General features: G+C 42.6%; 1 protein-coding gene and 1 long non-coding RNA gene across 3 annotated transcripts in view; one reads left to right on the plus strand and one right to left on the minus strand.

The window, feature by feature from the left end:
* ERCC6L2 (ERCC excision repair 6 like 2) overlaps positions 1-3,056 on the minus strand; it is an 80,004-nt gene extending 76,948 nt beyond the window's left edge. Inside the window, exons 1-2 of the mRNA XM_069961747.1 lie at positions 2,836-3,056; positions 39-457 (exon numbers count right to left, since the gene is read on the minus strand). Of these exons, the coding sequence (XP_069817848.1) occupies positions 39-457; positions 2,836-2,875 (459 nt within the window). The 5' untranslated portion in view covers positions 2,876-3,056. The remainder of the gene's footprint in view (positions 1-38; positions 458-2,835) is intronic.
* Positions 1,508-16,937, plus strand: part of LOC138785616 (uncharacterized) — a 29,532-nt gene continuing 14,102 nt past the window's right edge. For both annotated transcript variants that reach the window (XR_011362126.1, XR_011362125.1), the window contains exons 1-3: positions 1,508-1,664; positions 14,526-14,617; positions 15,010-15,067. This is a non-coding gene — a long non-coding RNA (uncharacterized lncRNA). The remainder of the gene's footprint in view (positions 1,665-14,525; positions 14,618-15,009; positions 15,068-16,937) is intronic.

Here is a 16,937-nt window from a genome sequence, read left to right on the forward strand (position 1 = left end):
AACCCCTTTAAGAAGAGCAGGTCAATGATAAAACACACCTGTATCGTCTTTCCAAGACCCATGTCATCACCAAGTATGCATCCTGTAGATCTTGCATAGTGTTCATAGAGGAACTGGACACCTTCTCTTTGGTAGTCACGTAAATATCTATTGATGGTGTAAGGAACACAAACACCAGTGTCTGATAAAGGAAAATCTTCTGCGGGGGCTGTAGGTTTCCTGCCTGGGAAATGAGGTTTCTCCAGATCTTCATCATCAAACATGGATGTGTTCCAGGAGCTGTCGGACACTTTGCAGAGCTGTGATATAGGGACCTTCTTCTCTCTGGCATTCAAAAATGAGACCACTGCATAGGATCGCTCAGAGTCTTTATATTCAGTGGACTTTATAACAGCTTCCTTGAGCTCCCCATCTTTAGAGTAAGGAGCTAAGCACTGATCGTTGATGTTCCATAAGCCTAGAATAGCATGTGAAACACAATATGTAAATGTAAGTATTGTAATAAGTCACAGAATGCAAGAAGAGCTCTCTGCACCGGTTTCTATCCTTCCTTATACAGACATTTATAACTGATACTTACTAGAGAGCTCTGATACATTGTAAGATTTTGAAAATCTACAACAAAATGAGAAATCTACAGGAAAATCCTTGGTAATATGTAGATCCGTCTATCCATAATGTATGGCAGGCTCCCCAACCAGTGGCTGTGGCTCATCATATTAATCCTGAGTTACGACTAAACTGACACTGACAATATTGCAGACAAAGGTCGCAAATTTTGGCACAAACCCCAGATTTTTGCAAACACTTTGTGACTTTTTGCGATTCTGTGATGCACTGGCAAAGTGGGTGGGAAGAGAAGAAAATATAGTTTTGTGAAGGAGGCATGGCTAGCCTGACAGCTCATGGGCAGCCTTAGGTGCACCTGCAGTAAAAGATACACGTTAATAAAACCAGCCTGACCGTATACTGGTGAGGGTTTACTTAAAGTGAATCTGTAAGCCCCGACTGCCGACCACTGGATAGATATCAATGAAAGCATTCAGAATACACCTTTATTGCCTGTGTCTTTATTTTTAATTAAAAAAAAAACACACATTTATGTGAAGTGCCAAATAGGCGGAGCCTATTGTTCCCTGGGCCCTAGCACTGCTATGCTTCAATGTGTATGTCACTGATTATGCAAGAGGCAGGTATAGACTCTACCTCACAGTCCAAATAATGTTTTTTTAAATGGAAAAAAAACATAGACAAAGGCAACATACAAAATGTGTTCTGAATACTTTCACTGATATTTATCCAGCAGTGCCACCAGCTCAGCAGGCAGTCAGGGGGATGACAGATTCGCTCTAATTTCTTTTTACAATAGTTTAGAATTCTTCTAACCTGCTGATATTTTTTCTTTAAGTGCAGGCCTCGGTGCAGAAAGCAGGCCTCGGTGCAGAAAGCAGGCCTCGGTGCAGAAAGCAGGCCTCGGTGCAGAAAGCAGGCCTCGGTGCAGAAAGCAGGCCTCGGTGCAGAAAGCAGGCCTCGGTGCAGAAAGCAGGCCTCGGTGCAGAAAGCAGGCCTCGGTGCCCTCCAATGCCAGGGCTGAATTTGACTCTTTGCACCAGAGAATAAAAGCATTTCTCTACACTCTGGAAGCACAGCTGGATATATGAAAGGTATCATATGTCTCCTTGACCTAACAGCTATCTAACAATATCAGCAGTTCAGAACATGAATTACAGCTGACATAATAATTCATAACATTTGTCTCTCTGGTAAAGACACACAAGTTGGATTACTTGTGCAAAAAATCTGCAACAATATTTATAGCAATCCCTGATTAGCTGCAGATTTGGTGGAAAAATGCTGCAAATCATTCCTTCTGTACTGATTTCAATGGAGAAACCAACAACATAAACTGAAATGCTGCAATTTTAAAATCCACACTGCATCTCACTTTCAGTTAGAAAAAAATTCTCATGCGAGTAGATCACAAATCACATATACTTTCTGGTACTGAATGTAACCTAATAAGATATAAGAAAAACCTTATAATTTCATCAGGTTACTTATTTCATTTGCTAACCTAACCTCCAGTACTTATCAACTGCTGTATGTCCTGCAGGAAGTGGTGTATTATTTCCAGTCTGACACAATGCTTTTTTGCTGACACCTCTGTCTGGGTCAGTAACTCTCCAGAGCAGTAGCAGATCCTTCTAGAAAACCTCTCCTGCTCTTCAGACTGGAAAGAATACACCACTTCCTGCAGGACATACAGCAACTAATAAGTACTGAAAGACTTTTGAAAGATTATTTTGAATAGAAGTAAAATACAAATCTCTTCCACTTGCTGGCTCCAGTTGTTTTGAAGGAATTTTTTTTGCTGGAGTACCCCTTTACAAAAAAAATTGGCAGTGAGCAGCACTTCACTTTCCCTCTGTCAATCATCTCAATCCAAATTCCCCATATACTTATAATGAAAATGGACAGAGACCCCTATTAGATGAGGAGTGAAATGACGCACACTTTTTGACATTCCTGCAACAAGTCAGAAGTTTTGATGACAGTGTTCATGTAAAAAATTAGACTAGGAATCTGTTTATTAGATTATGTTCACACACTACAGATTCGTTGCATAAATGTCTGCACTTGACATCAGTTCCATACAGGTGAATGGGGAGCCTGTGTCTTAGCACACCCCATCATAATGAATGCTGCAGTAAACTTCTGGAGCCAGTGCAGTGTGAACTTAGTGTGAGCCTACTGCTCTGGGGTGCGCATGAGATAGCTGTCCCTTTATAATGCTGTGCACAGGTTACTACAGAGCAGAGAAGACCATGTACTTGCCTTGTGCCTCCATGTTTATGCCTGGACCATCACTTGTCATCACTGATATCTACAAAACATGAAGGTAAAGGGGAGAGAAGTGACACCATAACAGCAGTTACTGCCAGCAGTGTGCTCTGTGTGCACAGCCCCACCGTGCACTGGTGTACAGCACTGCAGCCTCTGTCAGCTCCATGTTACTGTGTACAGTGTACAGCTGACTGCAGCTCACTCTGCAGGAAACAGACTACTACTCAGCTACAGGACCTTTGGTGATGTCACGGCCATGTGATCAGTCATGTGACGGGGAGGAGGCAACTTGTCCAGTCTCAATACTTCTTGAGCTTTTAGTGCGAGTGTAGTGTGTGAGGGTAGATGTAAGGCTGTGCTGTGTGTATTATATAGACGTGTGTGCACAGCAGAGCCGTGTGTGGAGTGTGTGCGCCGCACAGCTGTGTGTGGAGTGAATATGTGTGCCGCACAGCCGTGTGTGGATTTTGTGTGTGCCGCACAGCCGTGTTTGGAGTGAATATGTGTGCCGCACAGCCGTGTGTGGATTTTGTGTGTGCCGCACAGCCGTGTTTGGAGTGAATATGTGTGCCGCACAGCCGTGTGTGGATTGTGTGTGCCGCACAGACGTGTGGGGAGTGTGTGTGCAGCACAGCCATGTGTGGAGTGTGTGTGCCGCACAGCCGTGTGTGTAGGGAGACTGCAGCAAGGCTGAGAGACAGGTGTGGGGCTGTTTTTGCAAGAAAGTAGCTGTGTTTTTTCTAATTCTGGATAACTCCTGTAATTTGACCCTAGCTGTATGATGACCCTACACCTCACTGCCTATTATAATACAACACTGATCCTATACGTAAGCTTCTCCAGACCTCTGGTTCCTTGGTGACAACACCACAAACTGGTGCGACTGTTTCAGCTGTTCACTACAGCCTTTGCCATACTAGCCGAAATTTGCGTGAGTGAATAAACGGGGTGATTGACAGGCAAGGATGCCAGTTAGCTTGCCTGTCAATCATCCCACAGAGCAGTGACTAGTTACAGCCCAGATGACTAGTTCATGGCTTTCCCCCTGCCTCACGTGCAGGATTAGGGTAGCTTCACACACACCGTATCGCACTGAATTTTTAATGTAAACTAGATTTGCATTTCCAGGGAAATACATAGTGCTTGAAAAAAGCGCCCCTTTACCAGTAACTTCCATTTAACTTTAATCCTGGGTGCCGTCCCTTTAAGAGCGACTTGGGTCCCATCCCTTTAAGAGCAACTTGGCTCCCGTCCCTTTAAGAGCGACATGGGTCCCTTTAGGAGCGACCTGGGTCACTTTAAGAGCGATGTGGGTCCCTTCGCTCTTGAAGGGACCCAGGTCACTCTTAACGGAACCCAGGTCGCTCTTAAAGGGAACCAGGTCGCTCTTAAAGGTACCTAGATCACTCTTAAAGGGTCCCAGGTCGCTCTTAAAGGGACCCAGGTCTCTCTTAATGGAACCCATTTCGCTCTTAAAGGGACCCAGATCACTCTTAAAGGGACCCAGATCACTCTTAAAGGGACCAATTTCACTCTTAAAGGGCCCCCGTTGCACTTAAAGGGACCCAAATGGCTTTTAAAGGGACCCATTTCGCTCTTAAAGGGACCAATTTCACTCTTAAAGGGACCCAGTTCGCTCTTAAAAGGACCCATTTTGCTCTTAAAGGGACATATTTCGCTCTAAAAGGGACATATTTCGCTCTTAAAGGGACCCAGGTCGCTCTTAAAGGGACCCAGGTCGCTCTTAAAGGGACATATTTCGCTCTTAAAGGGACCCAGGTCGCTCTTAAAGGGACATATTTCGCTCTTAAAGGGACCCAGGTCGCTCTTAAAGGGACAAATTTCACTCTTAAAGGGACCAATTTTACGCTTAAAGGGACCAATTTCGCTCTTAAAGGGACCCATTTTGCTCTTAAAGGGACCCATTTTGCTCTTAAAGGGACACAGGTCGCTCTTAAAGGGACCCAGGTCGCTCTTAAATGGACCCAGGTCGCTCTTAAATGGACCCAGGTCGCTCTTAAATGGACCCAGGTCGCTCTTAAATGGACCCAGGTCGCTCTTAAAGGGACCCATTTTGCTCTTAAAGGGACCCAGGTCGCTCTTAAAGGGACCAATTTTGCTCTTAAAGGGACATATTTTGCTCTTAAAGGGACATATTTTGCTCTTAAAGGGACCCAGGTCGCTCTTAAAGGGACCCATTTTGCTCTTAAAGGGACCCATTTCGCTCTTAAAGGGACCCATTTTGCTCTTAAAGGGACCCATTTCACTCTTAAAGGGACCCAGGTTGCTCTTAAAAGGACCCATTTCGCTCTTAAAGGGACCCCGGTCGCTCTTAAAGGGATATATTTCGCTCTTAAAGGGACATATTTCGCTCTTAAAGGGACCCAGGTCGCTCTTAAATGGACCAATTTCACTCTTAAAGGGACCAATTTCGCTCTTAAAGGGACCAATTTCGCTCTTAAAGGGACCCAGGTCGCTCTTAAAGGAACATATTTTGCTCTTAAAGGGACATATTTTGCTCTAGAAGGGACCCAGGTTGCTCTTAAAGGGACCAATTTTGCTCTTAAAGGGACCTTGGTCGCTCTTGAAGGGACATATTTCGCTCTTAAAAGGACCCATGTCGCTCTTAAAAGGGACCCGGGCCGCTCTTAAAGGGACCCAGGTCGCTCTAGCGACATGGGTCCAAGAGCGACATGGGTCCCATACCTTTTGGAGTGTCCCGTCCGTTTAAGAGCAACTTGGGTCCCGTCCCTTTAAGAGCGACTTGGATCCCTTTAAGAGCTACATGGGACCCTTTAAGAGCAACTTGGGTCCCGTCCCTTTAAGAGCGACTTGGGTCCTGCCACTTTAAGAGCGACTTGGGTACCTTTAAGATCGACTTGGGTCCCTTTAAGAGCGACATGGCTCCTGTCCCTTTAAGAGCAACTTGGGTCCCTTTAAGAGCGACATGGCTCCCGTCCCTTTAAGAGAGACTTGGGTCCCTTTAAGAGCGACTTGCGTTCCTTTAAGGGTGACCTGGGTCCCTTTAAGAGCGATCTGAGTACTTATAATGGTAAAGATCATTGCTCGGTTACCATGACAATCTTACTCATGTCGGGGAGACAAAATCGTTAAGGACCTTCCATATATTACATCTTCTATTGGCCAATAGTGGACATGTGACTGTGGATGGTGTGATACATTGCATGACGAGACCTTAGAGTTCCTATTGGCTGCTATATTTCAGCTATTTGCATATGTGCTGTGATTGGCTGTTAGCGGTTAGAGTGTGGCCATTATTTGCAATGGGCCATTATTTTCTATGGGAAATTTGGGGTCGTTTAACGTAAATTTCTTAAAAACGACAAATCCGATCGAAACGAAAAATAGATAGCACACCACACACCGCTGAGGGCTTCGAAACGCAGTTTGAACGGAGTGTGTGCACAAAGCGGTTCGGGCTGTATTACGCGCAGAAAAATGGCTGGAAGAAGAAGAAGAAGAATACGGATTACAATATAGTGCTTTTCAAGCACTATAATAACTGAACACAGCATCAAATCTGCAGATTTGCTGCGCATCGGTCGTGTGTTAGCACCCTAAGGCTGGGTTCACACTACGTACATTTCAGTCAGTATTGTGGTCCTGAATTATCCCTGGAGCAAATCGCAAAAGGGATACATGTGAATGCATTGGTTGCCCATTAGAGAGGTTAGGGAATTTAATACTTATAATCTTATCTCCCACTAGCGGAGAACAGTTGTTTTTTCATATATAAGCTTGTTTTATAGGAAGACAGATAATCAACAGTTGTTGCTGAGCAAAAAAAGGTAAGTATGCAGCGATTGGTCACATTCCCGTATGACGTCATCATTCAAGATTGTTAAAAGTGACGACACAGGTGACAGTTTATACAGTTAAGCAAAGACCAAGAAGAAGGAGCTTACCATCCCTGGTTGTAGTGAATTTTTGCTGCGCAATGGATGATCTCTATCACAAAGTGCTCTCCAAAGCTTCTGGTTTAGGTGGAGAGGAATGGTTAAAACAATGCCTGACTCTTACCGCTGAAGATGAGGTCGCATTGTCTACCGCATCTGGTGTCGGTGTTTCGAGTGCTCCAGGAGCCAGCAGATCCGTTATGGCCGACAGGGAGATTGATTTCAGCAGCCCGATTCGTCAGCCCGTTGCTGTCTCCTATGGATCAAGTCTGTCGACAGGAAACTACGTAGCTGGTGAAGGCGGATCTTCGGGAGGAGCTACGGACGAGGCGGTAGGCGGAGATGGATACGTCAGAAGAGGCCTAAAAAGATGACATGACCAATTCGTCCGTCGACTAGAGGCAATGGAGGACAACCTAAGAAGAAGAAGTCCCCATCTGTAGTGGACCGTGACCCGAAACCTACAGCGTCCGGGAAGGCAGCCGAAAGGGCAGAGGTTTTGGGTGAGTGTAGTGCATTTTACCCCCTTACCCCCCCCCGAGATGCCGGTAGTTAGACCTCATACTGGGCATAATATAAAAATGGATGATTCTTTGATTTCTGGGATTGCCACATTTTTGAGGATGTTGGGCACTGGAAATGTATCTAATTGTGATGATTTTTCTAAGTCTGTGTCTCTTCAGTTTAATGTTGATGCAGGATCATTTGGTTCAGCATGGGTTAATAAGTCTGTTGATAGTGATATGCCGGTTTTAAACCGTTATAGTGTTACTGATACCCAGGCTGAACTGTCCCAGCACCAAAGTCTGGTATACCTGAGGTTTGTTTAAAAGAAGTGTTGCCATGCTCTATGTCCCCTTTGGGTTTCCATTTAACGCAGACTATTAAGGAAAAAATTTGGAAGTTTGAATATGTTGATTTATTTGCACTGCTACCTCAATATAAAGAACGTAAGGATATTGACAAAGATGGCAATGATAAAAAGAAAACTGTTTTTAAAACTTTCAATAATTGGTTACAGGCATTTTGTATTTATTCATCAGTTTTGGGAGAACGTCATCCCGCTGTTTGTGCTTCGTTATTCCAACTTGTGGACATAATATTAGACGCTTATCGTAATTTCGGGGGTTCAGCATGGCTTCAGTACGATGAGATGTTTAGACAAAAAATTTCTGTATACCCGAACTTAAAATGGGGGCAAAAAGATGTCGGTCTTTGGATTCAATTCATGATTCCTCAAAGACATCGTCCTACTGTGTCTGCTACTACTAACGCCCCAATTCAGTCCTTTCGTAAGGGACTGTGCTTTGCACAATTAATCATCTTGTAAATGGGCCCAATCCTGCAGATACAGACATGAGTGTGCCCACTGTGCCGGATCTCACCCGATGTCCCAGTGTTTTAAGAGAATAGGTCAGAACACACAACATGCAGCAGTTATCAAAGATCCGCTTCAAAAGGCGCGGACACCTGTCAAACTGGACGTAATGCGCCTCTGGTTAGAGCGATACCCAAACACTCTGATGGCTAACTTGTTGATCTTTGGATTCGAGTACGGTTTTCCTGTTCCCTGTTACGAAGGTAAAGATTGTTTGATAGTGGATAATTCGAAGTCGGTCCAGTTTAATCAATCTGAAGTAGATAAGAAGTTATCTGTGGAATTGAGAGAGGGTAGGGGCGAGGGTCCTTTTCACTCGCCTCCCTTTCCCGATTTCAGAATTTCCCCACTAGGTCTTATTCCAAAAAAGGAGCCTAATAAATTCAGACTTATACACATACACAATCTGTCTTTCCCGAGAGGTGCGTCTTTGAATGATTCAGTTGACAAAGCTTTAGTGTCTGTTAAATATAGCTCTTTCGATACTGCACTTGACTTGGTGAGATCTTGCGGTCAATAAGCTTTAATGTCTAAAGTGGATATTGAATCTGCTTTAAGACGTTTACCTGTTTGTCCATCAGGTTTTAACTCGCTTGGTTTCATGTGGCGCTTGAATTATTACTTCGATAAATCCTTGCCCATGGGATTTTCCATGTCATGCTATTATTTTGAATCTTTTTCATCTTTTTTAGAATGGGTTGTGAAAGATGTGAGCGGTCTTAATTCATGTGGTCATTACTTAGACAATTTTTTCTTTTTGGGTAGTTGCTCGTCCGGTGATTGTGAAAGATTGTTGTCCTCGTTTGAAAAGGTTTGTGTAGAATTTGGAGTCCCTTTGGCTCATAACAAAACCGTCTTGCCTTGTACTAGACTGGAGTTTTTAGGTATAATCATTGACACTGTGAAGATGGAATTTTGTTTACCTGAAGCTAAAATTAAAAAGATTCTCAATTTATTGTCTTTGTTTTTGGAGAGGAAGAAGTCTTCTTTGAAGGAATTGCAGTCTTTGCTTGGCAATCTAGTATTTGCTATCCGAGTTGTGTCGATGGGTAAGGTGTTTTGTAGGAGGATGTATGCGGCCACGAGAGGCTTCTCGTCACCTCGCTCACATGTTCGTATCACGTTGCCTCTGAAGGAGGACATCAAAGTGTGGTTTTCTTTTCTATCGAAATTTAATGGTAGAGCGGTTTGGCAGGAGGATTTTATTGTAACTGACGCTCTTGGATTATATACCGACGCAGCTGGCAGCTGTGGATTTGGAGTTTTTTGGGACAATCACTGGTGTGCTGATAAGTGGCACCCTTCATGGATTGAGGCTGGAGTGATTACGAACATTGTATTATTAGAATTGTTTCCGGTATTAGTTGCTCTTATTTTGTGGGGCAATGAATTCAGGAATAAGCGTCTTCTTGTTAACACTGATAACAAAGGCGTAATGTTTGCCATTAATTGCATATCTGCTATAGTTGTACAGTTATTGCGTCATTTGTTTTTACTTTTTTTAATCTAAATATATGCCTTAAGGCAAAATATATTCCAGGGACTTCGAATGTTATAGCTGACGCTTTGTCTCGTCAACAGTTCCGTCTGTTCCGGTCCTTGGTGCCCGAGGCAGATCCGGATGGGCTTCCTTGCCCACCCGTTCTTTGGGATTTAATATGGATTTGATATGTGGATTTCTGCAACGGTCGCTGTCCAAGATCACCTGGAAAAGTTATGCCTCAGCATGGTTGAAATGGTGCTCTTTTTGCTATAGTCAAAAGGTTTCTCCGCTTCCCTATTCTGCATTACAATTCTTGTCTTTTTTGTCTGATTTATTAGCTCATGGTTTATCTCTGTCTGTTATTTTGAGAATTGTTTCCGGGATATCCTTCTTTCAAAGGTGGTTTGAAGTTTCTCCGATTTCTTCTTGCTTTGCTGTTAGGCAATTTATTAAAGGAGTCCGGCTGTCTAGAGGTCCAGTCTCTGATGTTCGTCATCCCGTTACTTACTCGCTGTTATTGCGTATTATGGATGTTTGTGATGTAGTGTGTTCGTCTGTCTATGAGTCTCTCCTCTTTAGAGTTGCTTTTTCCTTAGCTTTCTTTGGTGCCTTCCATATCAGTGAATTGGTTTCTGCTAATGTTTCATCTTGTTCTGCCTTTTGTCTGGGCGATGTTAAGGTTTCTAGAGATAAAATCTGTTTGGTTGTTAGGCGATCTAAAACGGATGTGTACGGTAAAGGTTCAACGCTGGTCTTGCAATCTGTCAAGGATAGCTCTGCCTGTCCAGTACGTTTGATTCTTGAATACCTTCTGTCTCGTCCTGCAGGTGTTGGTTCCTTTTTGGTCCATCTGGACGGCCTATCCTTATCAAGATATCAATTTGTCTCAGTGTTCCATAAATGCTTATCTAAATTGGGTGTTGACTTAACCGGTTTCACTGCGCACTCGTTTCACATAGGCGCGGCCACTGAGGCGTTCAGAATTGGATTGCCTCCCTCTAACATAAAAGCTATAGGTAGATGGAAGTCTAATACGTATAAGCTTTATATCAGGCCTCATTTGTCTTTTTGATTCGTTTTCAGGTCCGGCCCCTACTATCGTTTGGATTTTGGGACACTCCTTCATTTATTGGGCACACAGGCGTGCCGTGGACAGATCTTATACTGTTAATCTAGGTCTGGAGGGGGTAGCTGTTTATTGGGCTGGGGTTAGAGGAATGCACTGGGATGCATTAATAGATTTAGTGGAAGGTGTTTGCAATATATGGCCGCCGCCCGACGTTCTTATCATACATCTAGGTGGTAATGATGTCGGGCGTCGTCGTACAGATCTGTTATTTGGGGATTTTAAACTTACCTTTATAGTCCTTCATTCTCTGTATCCTAACACGGTCCTTTGCTTTTCAGAAGTCATTCCAAGGTTGGTATGGTCGTTTCCGGGTTATACTTACCTGGACATGATTAGACGCCGGCTTAATAGGGGAATGTCGAATTTCATGGCCACGGTTAATGGGATTTGTTATAGACATTTGGATTTGGAAGGCTTTATTCCCGGTCTTTATCGGATGGATGGTATTCATCTATCAGATGTTGGCCTGGACCTTTTTAATTTAGGAATACAGAACATCATTGAGTTGGCCTCTGCGCGTTTGGGGCTATGCTCGGCTGCGCCGGCATTAGTGGGTGGGTCACCTCAGGATACTTAGAGGTGGACATTGTTGCCCTTTAGTAAAAATTGTTTATGCTTAATGTTATTCAAGTATAAAATTAAATTCATACACAGTTGAAACAGTAAAGTTTTGATTTATTAAATAAATTTATTGATATAAGTTAACCTTAAATAAAATCCCGTGGCCATGTATATCACAATTTATTACGAAATCTTTGTGTGTTAATTTTAAATAAGTGGGTCTGGGCATATGCCAATTGCACTTCACATGAATTATCCCTGGAGCAAATCGCAAAAGGGATACATATGAATGCATTGATTGCCCATTAGAGAGGTTAGGGAATTTAATACTTATAGTCTTATCTCCCACTATGGGAGAACAGTTGTTTTTTTCATATATAAGCTTGTTTTATAGGAAGACAGATAATCAACGGTTGTTGCTGAGCAAAAAAAGGTAAGTATGCAGCGATTAGTCACATTACCGTATGACGTCATCATTCAAGATTGTTAAGGGTATATTCACACGGGCGGGCTCGCAGCGAGATTCTCGCTGCGAGCCCGGCAGGTCCTCTCAGTTCCCATAAACTACATACTTGCTGCGGTCTAAACGACCGCAGCGAGTATGTAATTATACCGCGCTTAACCCCTTCTACTCCCGCCGGCTCCCCCGCTGTAAGCAGCATACATTACCTGTCCTTGCTGCACGGGTCCGGCGTCCTGCTCTCCCGCCCGGCCAATCAGTGGCTGCGGCTGGGCAACACACTAATTGGCCGGACGGGAGAGCAGGACGCCGGACCCGTGCAGCAAGGACAGGTAATGTATGCTGCTTACAGCGGGGGAGCCGGCGGGAGTAGAAGGGGTTAAGCGCGGTATAATTACATACTCGCTGCGGTCGTTTAGACCGCAGCAAGTATGTAGTTTATGGGAACTGACAGGACCTGCCGGGCTCGCAGCGAGAATCTCGCTGCGAGCCCGCCCGTGTGAATATACCCTAAAAGTGATGGACGCAGGTGACAGTTTATACAGTTAACCAAAGACCAAGAAGAAGGAGCTTCCCGCCCCCCCTCCCCCATTTTATCGTTCTTGTCACGGGTTTATTTGAAGGTTCTGTTTGATGCTTTCAGTTATTTAAGGGTGGGTCACCTCAGGATACTTAGAGGTGGACATTGTTGCCCTTTAGTAAAAATAGTTTATGCTTAATGTTATTCAAATATAAAATTAAATTGATACACAGTTGAAACAGTAAAGTTTTGATTTATTAAATAAATTTATTGATATAAGTTAACCGTAAATAAAATCCCGTGGCCATGTATATCACAATTTATTACGAAATCTTTGTCTGGGTGTTAATTTTAAATAAGTGGGTCTGGGCATATGCCAATTGCACTTCACATCATATTGCAACCAAAGCCAGTAGTGGATTAAAAACACAGAAAGGATCTGTCCACACAATGGTGAAATTGAGTGGATGGCCGCCATATAACAGTAAATAACTGCCATTATTTCAATATAACAGCCGTTGTTTTAAAATAACAGCAAATATTTGCCATTAAATGGCGGCCATCCACTCAATTTCAACATTGTGTGAACAGAGCCTTTCTGTGTTTTCAATCCACTCCTGGTTTTGGTTGCAACATGAGGACCACAATACTAACTGAAATATACGTAGTGTGAACCCAGCCTAAGGGTGCGTTCACACGTACAGGATCCGCAGCAGATTTGATGGTGCAGATTTGATGCGGTGTTCAGTTATTTAGATGAAATCTGCTGCAGATCCAGTAAGTGTGAAAGTACCCTTAAGAAGTATTTTGCCACACATGAAGCCCATGGAGCCAAAATCCCCCAATACCACTGGTGCGTACAGCCTACAGAAGCCCAATAAACACACATGCTGACTGGAGAAGATGATGGCAGGGGAGCACTGAGCATCCCCCTGCCATCATCCTCTCCAGCAGCCACAGCCCGCACAGCTCTGGGAGTCGGGTCGTGACATCACCATTTTATCCAGGAAGTAAAACCTTGGTGTAGTAGTAAGTGCAGGGAAAAAAAGCACTTTATGTACATTTCCCGTAATAAGTGTATAATGGTGATTTGTATAACTTTTGGGGGGCAATACAATACTTTAATAATTTTGGCCAAACTTCTCCTTTAAGGACCATCTCTGTGGTTGTCCGCAGTCGCCTAGGACTGTTTGAGGCAAGAAGGCAGGGATAAAGGGCCCCCCAAGTTCAAAATCCACCACCTGTGTCCACCCCATCACTTCCCTGGCCGAACTGTACCTGTGAGAACGGGCCATCCAAAAATAGCTGGTAATGGATCTTTGACATCCAACCTCTCCCAATATATTGACAAATTCCTCCAACCATTTGTTTAGAAAACTTTGTATTATTTGAAAAACACAACACAAGTCATTCAGCTGATAATTTCCAATGGACCCCAAGGCACATACTAGCCACCCTAGATATAAGTTTGTTATATACAATAATTGAACATAAAACTGGGAAGCAGATGAGTATCAAGAAAGATCAGATAACAATAGAACAAATCAACTTCATATTAGGGCCAGGTTCATACAATGTAAAAATAAGAGCCGTGTTTGAATAAATATGGCCTGAAATAAAGAACTTGATCATTATTTCAGGCTGTATTTTGCCTTTATTTTTATGTTGTGTGAACATGGCCTAGACGTGATACAGTCTGTTCCATTGTAGAACTATTTCTATATTGATGATACTTATCACTTGCAGTGGACAGGGTCTGCTATGGGCACCAGGTTTGCAGCCTCTTCATGTCAGCCTAGGAGGAATCCATCATCATCCTGACACTGGGCGTGAAGATATATAAATTATATAGTACTCATTTGGGATGGATCCTGGTTGGAACTAAAAATAGCAATTTACAATTTGCTCTACATATAAGCATAGGTCAAATTAAATTTCATGACTTACAGATAACTTCTATAAAACTAGAATGTAAAACACCACAAACCAACCGCCAGAAATAGCATTTTATTCATTAGTTGCCATCTACTGAGATGACTCATGCATGAATGACAGCTCAGCTGTCTTTATTTTTCAAGTATCATCCAAAAAAAGATACCCAAGACTTGAATTTGCAAAATGTTCTCACATAAAGATGGAATAAATGGCTAACATACAACAATGAAAAAGCACTATTTTGTTCTGTGTGCTTGGCATTTTCTAAGCCTTTCACTACCTGTCCCCTTATTGATAGGTTACAAGATTGGAGGCATGTTTACCAAAGATTAGAAGAACGCAAGAAAAGCCTAAAGACATAGAAGCTGTGCTGAAGCTTAATTTCTAAAGGTAAATAGCACAGATATAGGGAGGATCCTTCTTCAAAGCCAAATGTCTGCTCACCAAAAGAACGTTAAGAAAAAAAAAAGACGACAAGTATCACTTTAAGTAATAGACATCATAAAGGTGATTGGGAAATTTGGCCTTAGCTACAGAGGCGACAAAGTTGAGGCAGCATAAACATTACAAGATGCAACTTTAAACTTGGTTTTGTTGCTTAATAAGTATGATGTCTCATACACTGAAAAAAGCGAACAGCAGCATTCCAGAAGTGCTAAAGGGAGAGGATGCTTAATAAGACTCTAGTCAAAGAATACAGTTAATGGAATTATTGACGCCATTAAGCAGCTTCTTCTCATGACAATTTAAAATTAAGGGATGTGGGAATGTTCTCATTTCAGCTTGATACATCACAGGATATAACTAATAGAAGAACCTGAACCGACGCTACTACTAATAGTAAGTGTTATATAACATTTCAATACAGAGCATTTATGTAGGAGCGCTGGATGCATTAACAGATATTAAAGATTAACTTTGTTTTGAAGGGGAGGGGACCCTTCCCTATTTGACATCCATAGCAGCATACTACTCACTGACGCACTAGTGCCGTACAACATATGTACATACTAATCAGGAGTACATAATATATATAGATTTCTACTACCCTACATAGTACATTGGCTACAGTATTAAAAATGGCAGAGCTCTGGAATGACAGAAAAGACGGAGTCAATTATGTACATAACTACTATAAACACAACAGTTCACACCATAATCCAAAGAACAAAATGCCAATCCATATAGATAAAAAATACGGTTATTGGTGATATCAGGAAACTGGAAAGGCTACTGACTGCTGAAATGAGGGGCCTTTGGGAAGTGGTAACCCTGGAAAAGTATTTAGAGTGGGACATAGTCCCCAAAAGGACTGAAATTGGTGATCCAAAAACCCTTAAAGATTGGGATTAGGGATGGTCCGAACCTGCCGAGGTTCGGGTTTGTATGAACCCGAACGCTCGGCAGCAGATTCCCGCTGTCTGCCCGCTCCGTGGAGCCGGCGGATACAGCGGGAGGAACGCCTGGAAAACTGCGATACAGGCTATGGCTGTATCCCAGTTTTCCAGGCGGTCCTCCCGCTGTATCCGCCCGCTCCACGGAGCGGGCAGACAGCGGGAATCATTACCGAGGGTTCGGGTTCGTACGAACCCGAACCAAACTCGGTTCGGACCATCCCTAGTTGGGATAGTTTTTTACATGATTGCTCCAAACAAGCAGTACAATTTGTGATAGACAAAAGAAAAAAACACCTGTTAAGCATGAGTAAGCAAGCAAGAAATAGCTAGTGTATTCAAGAAGATAAAACCAGACTGAAATTAGAATAATATCAGAAAGTAGAAATCGTAGAATACACAAAAAGGAGGAAGAAATAATCATTGGAAAACAACGTAAACTAGAGAGAGACTCGATCTCTTCAGACCAAGGTAAGATGACTGCATGCTTACTATGGATGAAACATGTAGTAATGTGGAAAATAGAGAAACTAATCTGGTGAATTTATCCATACATGAAAAGGACCCAGACATTTCAGACATGAACCCTGGATCAATACAGAATAGCCCAAGAACACATACTGTACTTCAATACCACTATCACCTGTTGTAACAATTAAAACATGTAGAAAGGACTCTACACCTACAAAAGCATCAGAAACTAACACTTCAAATAGATTTCAACTATTAGAAGAACTTGACTAATAATATATCTATGGAATATGGAACACTCAAAACAGACAAATGTGCTAAACAAAATAAAGACACAAACCAAAAGAAAAAACAAACCACTACGGGGGAAAAAAAACTATTAACTCTTTGAGGACCAAGCCCAAAATGACCCAGTGGACCACACAAAATTTCATTTTTGTGTATGCGTTTTTTCCTCCTCCCCTTCTAAGAGCTCTAGCACTTAAATTTTTCTATCTACAGGGCCATGTGGGGGCTTGTTTTTTACTGGAATAGTTGTACTTTGTAATGGCGTCTTTCATTCTACCATAACATGTATGATGGAACCCCAAAAATATTATTTATGAAGATATAATTTGGTGTAATTGCAAAAATAGAATGCAATATGGTAACTTTTGGGGGGTTCCTGTGTCTACGTAATGCACTATATAGTAAAAGCAACATGATACCATTATTCTATAGGTCAGCTCGAACACAACCATGGATTCTCTAATGCACCATGATCTCTAGCTTTTATTAATACCATATTTGTTTAGCTCGAACGTTTTGATCATTTATTAATACTTTTTTTATACATAATGTGTGTT

Source organism: Dendropsophus ebraccatus, chromosome 3 (genome assembly GCF_027789765.1).
Source record: "Dendropsophus ebraccatus isolate aDenEbr1 chromosome 3, aDenEbr1.pat, whole genome shotgun sequence".
Taxonomy (NCBI): Eukaryota; Metazoa; Chordata; class Amphibia; order Anura; family Hylidae; genus Dendropsophus; species Dendropsophus ebraccatus.